The 15,835-nt window shown below is 45.1% G+C and overlaps 2 protein-coding genes and 1 long non-coding RNA gene across 3 annotated transcripts; 2 read left to right on the top strand and 1 right to left on the bottom strand.

Annotated features, from left to right (window-relative positions):
• Positions 1,263-2,160, bottom strand: LOC110434122. Its single transcript, XR_002451603.1, has 2 exons — positions 1,802-2,160; positions 1,263-1,720 (listed from the first exon to the last, which is right to left on the bottom strand). It is a non-coding gene; the product is annotated as an uncharacterized LOC110434122 (long non-coding RNA).
• On the top strand, positions 5,655-7,798 carry LOC8055280 (F-box protein At5g46170). Its single transcript, XM_002456474.2, has 2 exons — positions 5,655-6,028; positions 6,341-7,798. Exon 2 carries the CDS (start codon positions 6,467-6,469, stop codon positions 7,529-7,531), a length of 1,065 nt encoding a protein of 354 aa, XP_002456519.1. The 5' UTR covers positions 5,655-6,028; positions 6,341-6,466; the 3' UTR covers positions 7,532-7,798.
• LOC8055281 (pathogenesis-related protein) lies at positions 13,236-14,234 on the top strand. Its single transcript, XM_002456475.2, has one exon. The coding sequence runs from the start codon at positions 13,346-13,348 to the stop codon at positions 14,033-14,035; it is 690 nt and encodes a 229-aa protein (XP_002456520.1). The 5' UTR covers positions 13,236-13,345; the 3' UTR covers positions 14,036-14,234.

Below are 15,835 nucleotides of genomic sequence, written 5' to 3' on the forward strand. Positions count from 1 at the left end.
TTGCGAGGAAACCCCGTGGGCGATGATAGAGAAAATCAAATATGAAAATGGACGATACAAAAAAAAACAAAATAAAGTCAATATGTTTTCTAGCTAAGAATGTTATTTCAAAAGAAAAAATAGATAGAAGATGTATTTAATCATTATTTGGCGCGCACGTTGAAGTTATGCCTTAATACATCATTGGACTAAACAACGTGACGTCTTCCCCGTGACATCCATAGAAGTTTGGACCTATGGGGAGGGTGACAGGAACTCCGATGTCCTCTAGGATTAGGAAGGGGGCTCAACGGTGGTGGCAGTTCGTTAGGTGGTGAGCGAGGTGGCGGGGAGACAACCGGATGGGAAGAGTCGACAATCATCCCCCTCTCTCCAAATTGGCATTAGGCAATGGGCATAGTGGAGGTGTTAGTAATAGGGGGTGGGGTGGTGAGGTTGCAAACGATAAAGACAGTGGTCAAACAGGTGGTGGTAGGGTAACATAGTGAGAAAAGAGAAGAGAAGGGGGGATGAAGAAGGAATAAGTTAGGAAAGGACAGGCTACTATGACGTTGTTATGATGGATTGTGAGTTGCGACAAAGGTGGGTAAGGATTGTACATTTGATCGACAGAGAGTATGGATGGAGAGGGAGAGAAGAAGAAAAATATATAGTAGATGTGGGAGTATTGGTACCCATATAAAATGTCCTTTTATCGTATAAATAAATGTAAAAGATAGAAGGAGATGATTCTTATTTTTTAGTTTTTTTAATTATAATGGATCGGTTTTTTAAAAAAACTTTGCACACTGTACTCTTACATATTTTCCTCAGATATTGAATACTATAGAAATGGAATGCTCTTCCTGTGGCAAGGAATTAGCTAGACACGTTGGAAGAGTCTGATGACATAGGTGAGACTGACAACAGAGGTGAATTTCTGAAATACCGAAAGCATTTCGATCCATCCATCCATCTCCAAAGCCAGAACAAGGAATTGCCCAGAGAGCCTTTTTTCTGCTCTATTATAAGACTGGTTGTTGGTCAATTCATTGTCGTGAATCGTGATATCCGGGCAGCTAACGATACTGCCATCCACGTCGTGGTCGCGCTCGGAATCCCGGATTATCGTCCAATCTATGCCAAAGAAATTGTCGTGAGCTTTGTTGTTATTTTTTTTCTTTCCTTGCTTTTGCATTTGAATGCTGAGATCTGCATATCCGCTTCCAGTTCTGATTTTCTGAACACATTGGTGCGCCTCCACGAACCTCCTCAACTCAAAATAATAATTCAGTCCAAAACGACAATGCTGTTGTGATCTCTAGCTAGCCTCCGCGTGACCGCGTGAGCCTTAAACAAGATTTATAATGCGTACAATGCAACGCGACGACCCAGCTTCAACAGTACTACATGCAACAGATTGCTACGGCGTACACGCAGCTTTCAAAAAGGAGACGTGCGTACAACATGAACACGCAGATTTCAAACAGAACGACGATGCAGCTAGCCGCTTGCCTAGCAGCAGTGCAGCACACATAGTACATACAGACAGAAAGATTTCACTTTCGTATAATCTTGATGAGATTTAGCGCGGGAAAAAAAAAAGCACAAGTGCCTCTGATTCTTCAAATAAAGCCAAGTGGCTGGCTCCCAGTGGTCCCGGACTCCCATTGCCGTCGGAAACTGGTAGAGCACGAGGATACCATGTGCTTCAGTCAGCTTCGCTACGCTAGACAACAGGCTGATGCAGCGCATGATTGGCATTATTTGAAGCAAACGCAAATACAAAGAGACGCAGATGACTTCGGATAAGCACCCGTACCTCTGCACCCAGGTTGGTAGCTCGTCGCGCGTCGCAGCGTCAGCGTGTGATCCCTAGCGTGCGGCGAGCGATGCGACGATGATGTCGCTGTGGGCGGACGAGACGACGCCATCCTGAACCTCATCCAGCGATCCGCCTCCGCCTCGGCCTCGGCCCTGGTCTCGCATCACAAAAGACCACGGGCACCAACTAGAAATGGACCCGCCGCCGCGGCCCGGCGGCATGTGCAATGCAGGTGCGGCGAGGCGAGGCGAGGCGAGCGAGAGAGATGCGGTGGGCGCGTGGCTGCTGCTGCCGCGCGCACGGAGCAGACATGCTCGTGGTGCCGCGTGCGTCAGCGCCTGGGTCGTTTTCGGCAATAATGCCGGGCCACCACCATTGCCATTGCCAGGAGGGGGTGGATCAGGTTCAGGATCGCCCCCTTTTTCGGCGGCGTGTTCGCTTCGCTTCGCTGAGGCTTGGCTTGGGGGCTCAGGGGGAAGGATAGCGTCTCTGATCTGGACGCCGGTCGGATGCGTTGATGGGACCGCGTCATGCTGCTGATTAAGCCAAAAAATCATTGCACTGATGATTCTGATCCGTGCTTGCTGGTGCTACAGCGAGATCGTACTACGCCGATGGGAATGGGCTCGCTTGCATCCGAACGAGTTTGATTGCATACAGCATACTGCACGTAGCTTGTAGCCTTGTACGTACTCCGTTGTCCGTTCCGCAGGACAGGAAAAGAAACACGGACGTGCTCGTGCTCGTGGCTCCGCTGGTTTATTTCTCGCGTGCGCTGCCGGCAACGTTGCCCATCATCGGCGCCCGCCCGCCCATCAGGGGTCGGGAGGCGACCGAAATTGCGGGCGTTTTTCGCGTCCCTTCCCGCGGCGCCGCCAGCTTTGGCGCTGTCTGGACGGGACGGGGGCGACTCTTCTTCCTGCTGCAGCCTGCCTTGGGCAGTTGGGCGGAAAAAACGTCTGCAGTACTGCAGCACCACTCGTGGTCCTTGTCTCTTGCTTGCCTCGTCGGCTTCTATCTAGCGCGAGCGCGAGTGACGCGACAAGGTGGGTGGGTTCACTTGCTCCCGCCGTTTTTTCGACCTCGATTCTGCTAGATGCATGCATGAACAGTACAGTATGCCGATGTGAGCAAAGCCGTCTGACTGCGATACCCGCGCAGATGGTATGGCCGGAGACTGAGAGAGCAGCATCGAGCGTCGTCACGCACGGGAACACTACAACCTACCATGGAATTGCAAGGAGTTCCCTGTCGATTATCTCCTTCTGCCCATTCCTTGCGGTTTGACTGGGGTTTTTGCTGAAAGTTTGTCCACGTCTCAATCTCATCCGTGCACAGGCGCTAGTTTTCTTTTTTTTTTCTCGGCCATTCCAAAGTAAGAGCCGACCAGTAAACAAAAGGAAGCCATCTCTCTCGCTTGCTCCCGTACGTCGTTATCCTCCCGTGCGCGTCGTGCCGGCTTCTGCCGACTTCCATCTACTATTACTCTACAAAATCAAATCATGGCGCTACGGGCAGGATATTCAAATTAGCAGCTAGTATCTCGGTGTTCCGGCCATTCCTAAGGATGGCATGGTAAAGGATTTTGTGTATTGTTTATAGAGAGATCATGCGTTGTCAGGTACTACAACCTACCACCATGGATTTTTAAAGAAGTCCATATCATCAGCTAGTATCTCGGTGTTCCGGCCATTCCTGACGCTTTGACTCGCGCTTATTGCTGTGATTCATTCCAGGTCTCATCCGTGGTGATGGGAGATACGGTTCTTTAATTCACAGCCATTCGCTATTTCGCTGCTGAGGTATGGTGCTTACAGTATAGTACTCCAGTATTTTACTCCTACCTCGATTGCTGTTTAGGCCTGGTTTAGTTCCGAAAAAATTTCGGATTTCGCTAGTGTAGCACTTTCGTTTTTATTTGACAAATATTGTCCAATCATAAACTAACTAGGATTAAAAGATTCGTCTCGCGATTTACAGACAAATTGTGTAATTAGTTTTTGTTTTTGTCTATATTTAATGTTTCATGCATGTACCGCAAGATTCGATGTGACGGAGAATCTTGAAAACTTTTTGGATTTCGGGGTGAGCTAAACATTATGTACTCTCTGAACTTCCGCAGCACTCCAAAGTGGTATAAGCTAGCAAAGGAAATGTGCAATTCCCTAAGCACCTTGATCTGAACTTCCGCAGCACTCCAGGTCTCTTGGTTTGCTTTTGTGCTTTTTAAATGTGCAATTCCCAAGTGGTGTCTATAAGAGCTTCCCCATCGCTCCACTGTGGCGTACTGCCCCGTCGTCTAGGTAAGCACCAAGCGTCTAGATCACCGGCTTCAGTATCCCCGCAGGGTGTCAGAGAGGCTTCCAGAGGAGTCGATGGCTTCGTCTGACAAAAGCGGCAAGACACAATCCGAGAATGCGTTGCGGAGCTGAAGTCTCCATCTTTCGGAACGCAACTTTCTCTGAACGGAAGTGGAGAGAAAACTAACAGAGAGAAAGGAAAAGTGACACAACTTTCTGGGCCAGGCCAGAGCACCTAGTGACTTGTAGTCTGCATTGGGAGTTTTGGTAGCTCAATCTGTATGGCATGTTACTTTAGTCTGAGGCCTATGTTCATATTAGCCTGCATTGGGGAAGCCCTAAAGCACCTTGATGTGATATGTTCCTTTTTGTTACTACCCCATCTGTTTTACAAAGACTGCGCTTCTAACTTTTTCTTAAGTCACCATGCCTACTTCTGACCATCGATTCCTATAGATCCGTGTTTAACATACAAATTAGAATGTGAATAATCAATTTAAAAACATTCTACCTCTATTTTAAATTATAAGATATTTTAACTTTTTAGATACATAACTTTTGCCATGCATTTAAACCTGCAATATGTTTAGATAAATAAAAAATATTGCATCTAGAGAAAAATAAAACATCTTATAATTTAAAACAAAGAGAGCTAAACTATATGGATTATTTACAAACTATAACAATATAAAATAAAATCAAAACAATAACTTTTATACTACAAAGTTTTCTTTGTTTGGAAATTTAACATGTTAATGGGGATAAGCAATTTGGCCCATTCTTAAAACAACAATATGTAAATTTTCGATAAAAAAACAATCTGTATCATTTAACTTTATTATCCTTTGCGATAGCTGTCATCGTGCCGATGAATATACGCTAACATCCGGACCTATTTGAAACTGCTTCACCAATTATGCTCTATAAACTATACTGTAAAGAAATTTTGGAGTTTCTGATACATCTTTTTAGGTGCTCTATCAAACCTATTTTTTTCCCCCTAAAGCAATATTTTGTAGAGTCGCACCTGTTTGGCTAGAAAAAGCTGAAACGGAGCAACCCCAACTACAAAACATGAAACATACCGAATTCCTGCATATGTATGTAAAAAAAATCATTCAACGGCACACCTTTCCCAAAGAAACTTTATTTCCTCTTTTGATGGATAGAAACTCAAACTGTGTTTCTCCTTTCTCAACAAAGTCCAGTGCCATGTGTTGTCAGGACCGTCACGAAATTATTTGCCATCTTTTGTCATTTGTCATTGTCAAAACAGGGCTCTCGAAGGTAGAAAAGTAAAAAAAAAAGAACGTGGAAATTTGTCCATCTGGCAAGGCCATCTGCCGATCGTGATGACCGAGCTCGTCACCCCACCGGGTTCTCCGTCCGTCCTTGTTATCCCCGTAACGCCGTCCCGGGGCCGCCACGCCGTCGCGCGCGCGAGCGCCAACGAATCACCACGCCCTGGCGGGGCCCGCGCTTTACCTCCCCCGAGAATCCTACCACTCTACTCTGGTATTAAAGCCGCGTCGAGCCGAGCGGCCGGCGCGTTTCTCCTCGCGCTAAACAAAGGAAACCGTCCCCGAAGCCCAAGCCAAAAAATTCCCCCACAGGCCGCAACCTCCTCCTGCAGCTTGCGCGAAACCCTCCCTCTTCCTCCCGAATTCGTCAACCGGCCTCCCAAATCGGAGCGGCAATCGGACTGCTGGGTCTCGAAGCTGAGTTGTGCGCCAGTCCGCGAGCTATTCGTTGATTTTTCCAGCCTGAAGGCGCCGATTTTTCGGCCGTTGCTGGAGTCGTCTTCGGCGGGGCTGTGGTGGTGACCGCTCGGCGGGTCTGGATCCGGCTGGGTTCCGGCGACAGATCGCGTTCTTGAAGCAGGACAATACTTGGGAGTCTTGAGGTGTCCGTAGCTGCACTCGTGGTGAGCTTTTTTGAGGCAAATCCTTGTCTTATTCCGCCGAGTCATAGTTAATTCCCTTCTCAGTTTTAATGGCTTGCCATCGTGTTCAAGCATTGTTTACATTTTAGAAGTAGTAGTAGTAGTACTGCCTGGCGATTTTAGTGATAATTTTTCGTCTTCTATCACATATATAGATATGTGATGTTGCTTTGCTTATAGTTTGGTTCAGTTCGTTTCCTACATCAAACTTGTGTGATGCATGTTGTTTTGTACTAGCTTGCTTTCTCCGTCGAATGCGTTGTTTAATATAGTTCGTTGCCTCTCTTGTTTCAGGAAACCAATTGAATTCGAGGACCTGAAGATTTATTAGCTGGCGCACACCATTTTCGACAATAAAAGATTCAGCTGTTTCTTAGCAATTTCTGAAGAAGCAGATAGGGACGACTTTTGAACCGGGCAATGCATACCAAGGCTCGAATCCACGCTGACCCGGTCCTGGAGTTTGACCAATTCGACGGCTTGCCTGATTCTCTTGTGCTGCTGATCCTGAACAAGCTCGAGGACGTGCGTTCACTTGGCAGGTGCTCTGCCGTGTCCAAGCGATTCAGCGGCCTGGTTCCCCTCGTCCACGATGTGTGTGTCAAGATTGACCACGTTGTGACTGTGGATGGGGACTCTGATGACGCTCTGAACCTATCGTCGCCAAAGCCCCACAACATCATTTCGCATCTGTTCAAGCTGATGCTGTTCGCGATCGCCAAGCCGTTCCATGACATGCGCAGTCCCAGTAGCACAGGGAGGCCGCTGTTCCCTCAGCTCTCCCAGCATTCGCCTGTGCAGGTGCTGAAGAACTTCTCCCATGTTCGCAATCTTCAGGTGGAGCTCCCCTCTGGAGATGTTGCTGTCGAGGAGGGGGTTCTACTGAAGTGGCGAGCTGAATATGGCAGTACACTTCAGAATTGTGTGATCCTTGGAGGAACCTTGGTTGATCGCAAGGCTGCTGGCAATGGGCATGAGCCATCGTCTGATGACAATGGAAGCATGCCAGAATCTTTCTATACCAATGGTGGGCTGAAACTCCGTGTTGTATGGACTATCAGCTGTTTGATTGCTGCATCGACGAGGCATTATTTGCTCCGATCAATCATCAATGACCATCCAACACTGAGGAGCCTGGTTTTGGCAGATGCCGAGGGGCAGGGCGCACTCTCCATGGGCGCAGAGCAGCTGAAGGATTTCAGGGAACACCAGTTGTCAGCCTCGCCATGTTCTAACAGGACACAGGTGCCAGCATGCAACATGAAGCTGAAGTACGCTCAGTACCTCGAGTTGCCTGGCGGCTTGGCATTGCAAGGTGCAACCTTGCTTGTCATCAAGCCTGCCAGCGATGGTAGCAGCAGTGGTCATGGCAATCGGAAGGAAGTTGACGCCTTTGTTTCAGGCGCGTTCGATGGACCCTTGAGGTTTGCTGCGAAGGCACTGATGAAGAGGCGCACCTATCTCCTGGAGATGAATGGGTTCTAGAGACCCATATATCTTGCTTTTTGATGCTTTCTATGAAGAGGGGCATCTATCTCCTGTCTGATCTTTGTACATACAGTATAACCATCATAGCGGATGATATGATATCAGATTATTATTATTACCTAAGCTAAGCATCCGTAGAGAATTGTGATGTCTCGCTGTACATGGTGGAGCACACCGTTTGTGCCTGCTGAGAACACGTGTAGCATGAAGTATGTGCGTGTCCCATTGCTCAATGAAAGGCGTCGAAGGAGGATACGTTTCCCAGGAAGTGCTGCAATGAAGGCGGCCTAGTAATGTCTGTTGGTCATCCCTAAAAAAAAGTTACTATCGTTCACATGCCTGAATGTACGTATACCCCAGTTCAAAGTAGATGTACCATGTTGTGTAAACTCTCGTTTTTTTTTTTGAGGAGATGTTTCTTGATCAATGACAATGATGTAACTATCTTGAATGAATAAACTCTTACATATTGTTTCCAAAAAGAAAAAAAAAACTCCTGTCGTTCTTCTCATGTCCCTGCAATATAAGCCCAGCCCATGCAAGATTCCAGGCGCACTCACCGCCTCACCGGTCCACGATTACCTTTCATCGTTTCTTCTCCTAACTTGCTCCCACCCCGTACACATCCTTTTCATCTCCACCGGCAGCATCAATGGCTTGAGCTTATAAGCCCATTTAGCAGTGTTTTTCTCTTATAACAAATCAGGCCATGGGTTATCAGCCAAACAAACAAGGCATCACCAGGCACCCGGCCATCCTTTTTAAGGCTGTTTGGTACTAAATATATACTATTTGCAAAACTAAAACAACAACTAGATGATAATTTACTAGATGAATCTTTTGAGCCTAGTTGTCCATAATTAGATACTGATTATCAAATAAAACGAAAATACTACAATGTCTATTGAATTTTATCACGCTCAACCAAACACCCCCTAAGACGCGGGGAACCCAAAAACTAGAATATAATTCATGGCTTGCGAGGAAGCTTCCGTGGATTATCATCAAATCTAGTTTTCCTCGTCGAACAATAATAAAATTGGATAAACCTTCTAAGACCTTATTTAGATTTAGTCGGATTCGTATTAATCCACATGTGTTGGTGTAGATTAAAATATGATAACATTCAAACGAGGCCTAAAAGTAAAATCCATTTAGATGAAATAAAAGTCATTCACATGCTAGGAAGGAAGAATGAAGGATGAAGAGTGACATGTGAAACCTACTGTCAGCATGGAACAAACTATTAAAACAGTTTAGGATGAAATAATAGTCGATTTGGCGAGACAAACATAGTTTCTTTGTCCAAATTATAAGTCATTATAATTTTTTTGAGAGTCAAAACATCTCAAGTATGACTAAAATTATATAATAAAATAATAACATTTATGATATCAAATAAGTATGATTAAATTCTTCATTAATTTATAAATCTTTGTAATTATCTCTATGATTTTGGTTAAATTTGAGATGCTTTGATTCTCCAAAAAGTTAAAATGACTTATAATTTAGAATAAATGAAGTACAATTTTTCACATGGATAAGGTAAATGAGACTTCGATAATAGTTGAGGAAGTCAAGGGATTTTTTCCCAGAGGGAAAAATAGGCAGATCATGTCCATTAGGTAGCCCTGGCCCCATGTTTTTTTAGAAACCGGCCTTTTGGCCTTGTTTAGTTCCAAAATATTTTGGGCTATTTTGCATTTGCGAAGTAAACATGTCCAAAATATTTTGGTCCTAAACTTTTTGCAAAATTAAATAGGGACATTAAGGCCTTGTTAGAGCATCTCCAAAGGCTTTGGCAAATTGACTTGGCATTTGTTGCTATTTGCAAACTCCCATAACAAAATGCAAAGGATAAAAATAGGTCATCTCCAAGGGAATTGATATTTGGACTTGGCAAAGGATAAAAATAGAATGTCTCCAGGCGTGCGCGCTTTCCTCGCGCGTGACTTTGCTCGCGCGATCGGGTTTGCAAAGCCGTCCACGGCTTGACATTTTTGCCAAGTTTGCTCCCTCATTTGCCAAGTTGTCCAAATTGCAAACTCCAAATGCAAAACCGTTGGATACATTTTTTGGAGCTTTTTGGCAAATTACTCAAATGCAAACCTCAAATGCAAAACCCTTGGAGATGCTCTTAGTTCTTTTTTTTTGCAAAATGGACACTATAACACTTTTGTTTGTATTTGACAAATATTGTGCAATAATGAAATAATTAGGCTCAAAAGATTCGTCTCACAAATTATATATAAACTATGCAATTAATTATTTTTTAATCTATATTTAGTGCTCTATACTTGTGCCGAAAGATTTGATGTGACAGAGAATTTAAAATAAAATTTACAAAATTTTTTGAAAGTAAACATCAAAACCAAAAAAATTTAATGTTAGAATTTTGATGGGGTGCTCAAAGTTTTAGATTTTTTACAAAATACTTCAGGAACTAAACAAGGCTGTTGCACACCCTGAGCCACAGCCTAGCCATGCGGTAGCCTTAGATCGGCTTCTAACAGTTCTTGCACGTTAGACCTAGACTTTTCTTACTAGACTTAGGTCCTTACTTGGGCATTCTAACTAGAGCAATACATTTTTTCAATTTTTTTTGTTCTTTCATGAGCACAATGTCTTGTGTGTATTATCATTTATTATGTCTGTTAACTTTTTATCCCAACTACTTGCCAAAACCAAGATATGAGAGTGGGCACAAATTAACAATCAGTTTATTGTTAGTTATCCATGAAGCACTTTGCTCTCAAATCCAACTATGACAACTTTTTAATGTACTTGATGTTTTCATTTTCTTGATTGGATTCTTGAAATAGGAATAATGAACGTTCTTACAAAGATTATCGATCGTATATATATAGGGCCTTGTTTCTCCGAAATTCAAAAACTTTTCAAGATTCCCCGTCACATCAAATCTTGTGGCACATGTATGAAGCACTAAATATAAACGAAAACAAAAACTAATTGCACAATTTATCTGTAATTTACGAGACGAATCTTTTGAGCCTAGTTAGTCTATAGTTGGACAATAATTGTCAAATACAAACGAAAGTGCTACAGTGTCAAAATCCAAAATCTTTTTACAACTAAACGAGGCCTAGGTCTTAAAGTGATGAGTTGTCAATGAACCGGCCAGCTGTAGTACGAAGAGTCTTCAGATCCTTGATGAACTGGCATAAGCGAATTCAGAACCTACAAAATGTGCAAAAAGAAAATCCTTGGGGAATGGTGGAGCGCCGGGTGTGAAGGGATCGGCGCCTTCTTCGTCCTGCCGTTGTTTAGTTCTATTTTTTTTAAATGATACCGTACTATTTTTGTTTTTATTTGATAAATATTGTCTAATCATAGAGTAACTAGTATTAAAAGATTCATCTTACGATTTACAGACAAATTATTTAATTAGTTTTATTTTCATATATATTTAATATTTTATACATATACCTCAAGATTCGATATAACAGGAAATCTTGAAAAGTTTTGGATTTTTGAGGTAAACTAAACAAGGCCTTAGCTATAGACGACGTCGTTGTAGAAGATAGGTAGAGATAGCTTTAATTCTCTTGACCGTTGAATTGACGATTCATGAGGTTGCATGACATCCCGTAGGAATTCTCCGGTCGGGTGAAGAAAACAGAGTCGGCGTGCGGCATACTGGACACGGGGTACGGGTACGTGGCTAGCTGCCACGGACATGCATGCCCCATGAGGGCCATGCATCCCATCGATCCCGCCGGGTCGTGCGGCCTATATATGCCTACGGCATGCGGCTAACGCGTGGGTATTTGCCACTTGGTATTGGTACGAATGGTGCAGATTTTTTATATATAACACGTATAGAAAAGCTTTGATTTGAGAATTTCTATAGAGACAAAACTAGCCAGAGCAAATTAGAAGAAGTACACTTATACTTTGTGTGTATGTAAAAAACATGTCTCATAAAGACGCATACATGGTGGAGTTCTAATCAAACTCACTATTTTTATAGCTAGAAGCATTCCGTCCACATGATGATTTAAGGCTAGAAGCTTTTGTATAATTATTTTGATTTTCTTTGTAAGCTTTGTATCTTATTAATAAACCCTGTATGTGTTTCAGGAACTGTAATTTTTAGCAAAATCCATAAAAGCACAATAGGAGGCTTACTCCTCCTATTTACCTTAAAAAACTCACTATTTTTGAAAATTTCGGGGGGGGGGGGGGGGTATGTGCACCCGTGTACATAAGGCAGCTTTGCCTCAACATTGTGCCCTCCATGGAGCCGACTGCACCTCCTGCACTAGCATTGCTGCCTCCACCGACCCGCCTTGCCATTGAAGATGGTCGTGGCTTGGCGGGACCCATTGTACTTCTGTTTGGTACCGTGGCTTTGCGGTCGTCATCTCAGTCCTCGATCGTGCCCTCCCGAAGCGATCCGCGCATGCATGGAGAACATTTGTTGTGAGCCGTCACATATGCAGTCCTATAAGATATATCTATGCACCCACAAGAGGTAAGTGCATCCCTCCAAAATTTGCTTTATCTTTGCCATTGGATGACACCTAATAACTACCTAAGAGCTCTAGCTTCGCCACTAGATGTCGCCTAATAACTACCTAAGAGCAAGTTCATGGCCAAGTGAAGTACAAAGCTTTTGCTTCAATTATCCGTGTCTCTTTAGCAGGAGCTTTTATACCCAAATGGTGGATCTTAGCTGGAGCTCTGAGGATTTCAGTTTATGTTTTGTCAGTAGAAACTATAATAGGTTAGCTTATGAGTGTGCTAAATTGGTTTCTCGTGGCAATCCAGTGGATGAGTGACTTATAGCTCCACCAAGCTTACCGGTTACCATTGATGATGATTGTAATCTTGCTCATGGCTATTATAAAGTTTAGGTTAATCTCAAGTCTCAAGAAAAAAAAAGACCACCCATAAGCTAGAAAACATTACTCTCTCCATCTCTCTTTCTCGATGTTGTAATTATTATTGCATCGTGTAGTAGTACGAATTATGTGTATTGGCCAGATCGCCGGTTCTTGTCATTTATCTTTCGTTTTTATAATCGTGCATGTGTATATTATGTAGTGGTGGAACATGTATAGTATGCCAATAAAAAACTATCGATATGCAAAGAACAAATGTCGGATGAGTTGGTTTTATAATAAGGTTACCAAAAAGCAACAAATTTTTACAAACATTCTAATTTCTAATTCCTTTCAAACCAAATCATCTCTGGTACGAACGGTACGGTGCCCGCACATGGACAAACTTGGACCATATTTGAGTCGCCTACGGCTCCATACGCCTAAAAGTCTTCATGGACGAAGCCCGACCATGCGTACTGCCGCCCTGACACGTTGATCTGGCCGTGCCTGCGTGCCAGCCGAATAGCCGATGCAGGGCCAAAGGTACCAAGCGATACACGTAACACGCCTAACCGGCGCGGCGGAAGACAGCAGCATTTCTGTACACCCTCGAGGCCTCGACACAGTACGTAGAGTTACAACGTGTAATCTGGAGCGTAGACGTGTTGACCTGATCAATAGCTGTAGTGCATTGTACACCTCATCCCCAGCATGCCGAACACGAACGCATCATCTTGTGGAAGAATTTGTTCTGAATTTTCCACACGCAACCACACCATGCACATGCCATGCTACCAACCGGACGCACCGCATGCACCTATAAATACGCAGCAACACATGAACCCCCTCCTCCATGCTCACAAGTCACAGCACCCACACACTGCGCTTCAGAACTTGCTTGTGAGCGACCGACTGACAGTACGTGCACAACCGTGCACGGCTAGCAAATAATTAATCAACAACCATGGCGTCGTCTCTGGCCAAGTCATCGTCCTCCGTTCTCCTCCTCGCCGCCTTCGTCGCCCTCTTCGCCGCCTCTGCGTCAGTCGACGCGGCCACCTTCAACGTGATCAACCGCTGCAAGGACACGCTGTGGCCGGCGGCGCTCCCGGGCGGCGGCGCGCGTCTGGACCCGGGGAAGACGTGGACCGTGCAGGTCCCCGCGGGCACGGCGCACGCGCGGATGTGGGCGCGCACGGGGTGCCGCTTCGACGGCAGCGGGCGCGGGACGTGCCAGACGGGGGACTGCGGCGGCGCGCTGGCGTGCACCGTGTCCGGGAGGACCCCGGCGACGCTGGCCGAGTACACGCTCAACAACAACGGGCCGGACTACATCGACATCTCCCTCGTCGACGGCTTCAACGTGCCCATGTCCTTCCGGTGCGGCGGCAAGGGGCCGAGCTGCAAGGCCGACGTCAACGCCAAGTGCCCCGCCAAGCTCAAGGTGCCCGGCGGCTGCGCCAGCGCGTGCGAGAAGCTCGGCGGCGACACCTACTGCTGCCGGGGCCAATACACGGACAAGTGCCCGCCGACGGATTACTCCAGGTTCTTCAAGGGGCTGTGCCTGGACGCCTACAGCTACGCCAAGGACGACCAGACCAGCACCTTCACCTGCCCAAAGGGCTCCAACTACGAGATCGTGCTCTGCCCATGAGTAGTAGTGCCGTACGTGGTGGAGTACAACTATACACACGCGTATAAGCACGTGGAGTAGTTAGTAAATAAAGTGCTTATTGCGTGTATGTTACCCCAGGAATAAGGCCTTACTTACTGGTGGCCATCATTTGCAACATCTGTTTGTCTATGAATAAAGGGGGGGGAAATGCAAAACAGCACAAGATGTTACTTTTATTTTTTAGATCCCCTATATATAATGTCTTGCCACTAATAGAAACTGAAATGCCTTGTGTTACAAAAAAAAGTCAAGGAAATAGGGAAAATTCACATGGAAATTATTTCTGACAGTCAACGGACAAGAAAATACGGTCAAGGATGAAATTTAATATGCCTCCAAAATAAAACTTTGACCTATTATTTTTATAAAAATATTTAGAAAAATAATATATGTATATGTTTATGAAAGTATTTTTTCAAGACAAATCTATCCATATAATTTTCATATTTACAAAGTCGACAATTTAAAAGTTGTTGATAATTTAATTCTCAATATTTAACTCAAATCTTGTCCAAAATAATTTTTAAATTTTATATTGAGGGAGTAAATAAAAATCTAGAAGTCCGCATAAAAGCCTTGCACTGTATAAGTATACATGCTAATGCAGTCAACCAATTAGACTCTATACTTGCTCCAGCATGATTTGCACTCCGGTCTCCTTCTTCGTGCAGGTCCAAAAATCACTTTATAATAAGTGATTCATCAGTCCCTAAATAAAAGATATCATAAAAGTTTTAGACATATTATTTGGTGAAATAGCTGACACATGTAATCCTTCTTTAACTACAGAGAGATCTTGTACTACTTTCTATATTTTAAGCTTGGTAGTTGGGACAAATTTACCATGTGATTGGCACTTTGGAGGAGTTAATTCGTCTAGATTAATCATACACTTAGGCCTTGTGGTATATGATATGCGGAAAACTTATATATGTGCCACTTTTATATTTTAAATATTTTTATAATCTGTTAAGAATTAAATAATATTAGATTAGAGTACATATATACAAGAATAAAGACGTATGCACGTCTCAATATGAATACAGTGATAGAGGGAGTGGAAGCACATGTCTTTGAAGAAAAAAAAAAAACTGCGTTCGTCATTGAATCCAGCAACCCAGCTAATGGCACGTGATGCTGACTTTGTGGAACACCGTCCGTCCGTTCCTAGCGAAGTGGCGAGGGCGCTGACTGGCGATGCTAGATGACTTCGTCGAACCGTCGGCGTGCTTGAAGGCCTCGGCGGTGTCAGCAAAGTAGCAGGGTGCGTAGCCTTGCGGCCCTGCCTGTCCTTGGCAGGCCCGACGAGAAGTCACGCGATCCCAGAGGACGTGGAGCTGCCTCCGCGACCGCGCCTGCTTCACCATCTCGTCGCCTTTCGCCTCCATGGCGTCGTCCACGCCGCTGGGTCGGGTCGTAGTCGTACCCTCCGGGCTTCTCTTTCCTGCGGATGCTTCCACCGCGCTGGTGCTCTGCTGGGTGCCGGCCGGCTGCACGGCGCCGGGAGGCCGCGAGCTCCATGGCCATCCGCGCGGTTTCCTCCGTGCGCCGGCGACGGGAGGCCGCAGTCCCCATGATCGCCCGTTTGGCTTCGTTCGTTCGTTCGTGCGTGCGAGCGCACGGGCACGGCGGCGGGATCTCTCCGAAAATCTTGTCTTGCTGCGGAAACGGGTGGGCGAGATCCTCGTGTTCGTGGTCTGAAATCGTCCACATTTATAGATGGATGGATGAATTCGTGGATGGCTCGGTCCTACCATAGCGTCACGTTCGGACTCCGGA

Source organism: Sorghum bicolor, chromosome 3, assembly GCF_000003195.3.
Source record: "Sorghum bicolor cultivar BTx623 chromosome 3, Sorghum_bicolor_NCBIv3, whole genome shotgun sequence".
Taxonomy (NCBI): domain Eukaryota; kingdom Viridiplantae; phylum Streptophyta; class Magnoliopsida; order Poales; family Poaceae; genus Sorghum; species Sorghum bicolor.

Bases quoted from the DNA above. Each gene is read 5' to 3' on its own strand.
- LOC8055280 (XM_002456474.2), top strand. From the start codon at position 6,467: ATGCATACCAAGGCTCGAATCCACGCTGACCCGGTCCTGGAGTTTGAC.
- LOC8055281 (XM_002456475.2), top strand. From the start codon at position 13,346: ATGGCGTCGTCTCTGGCCAAGTCATCGTCCTCCGTTCTCCTCCTCGCC.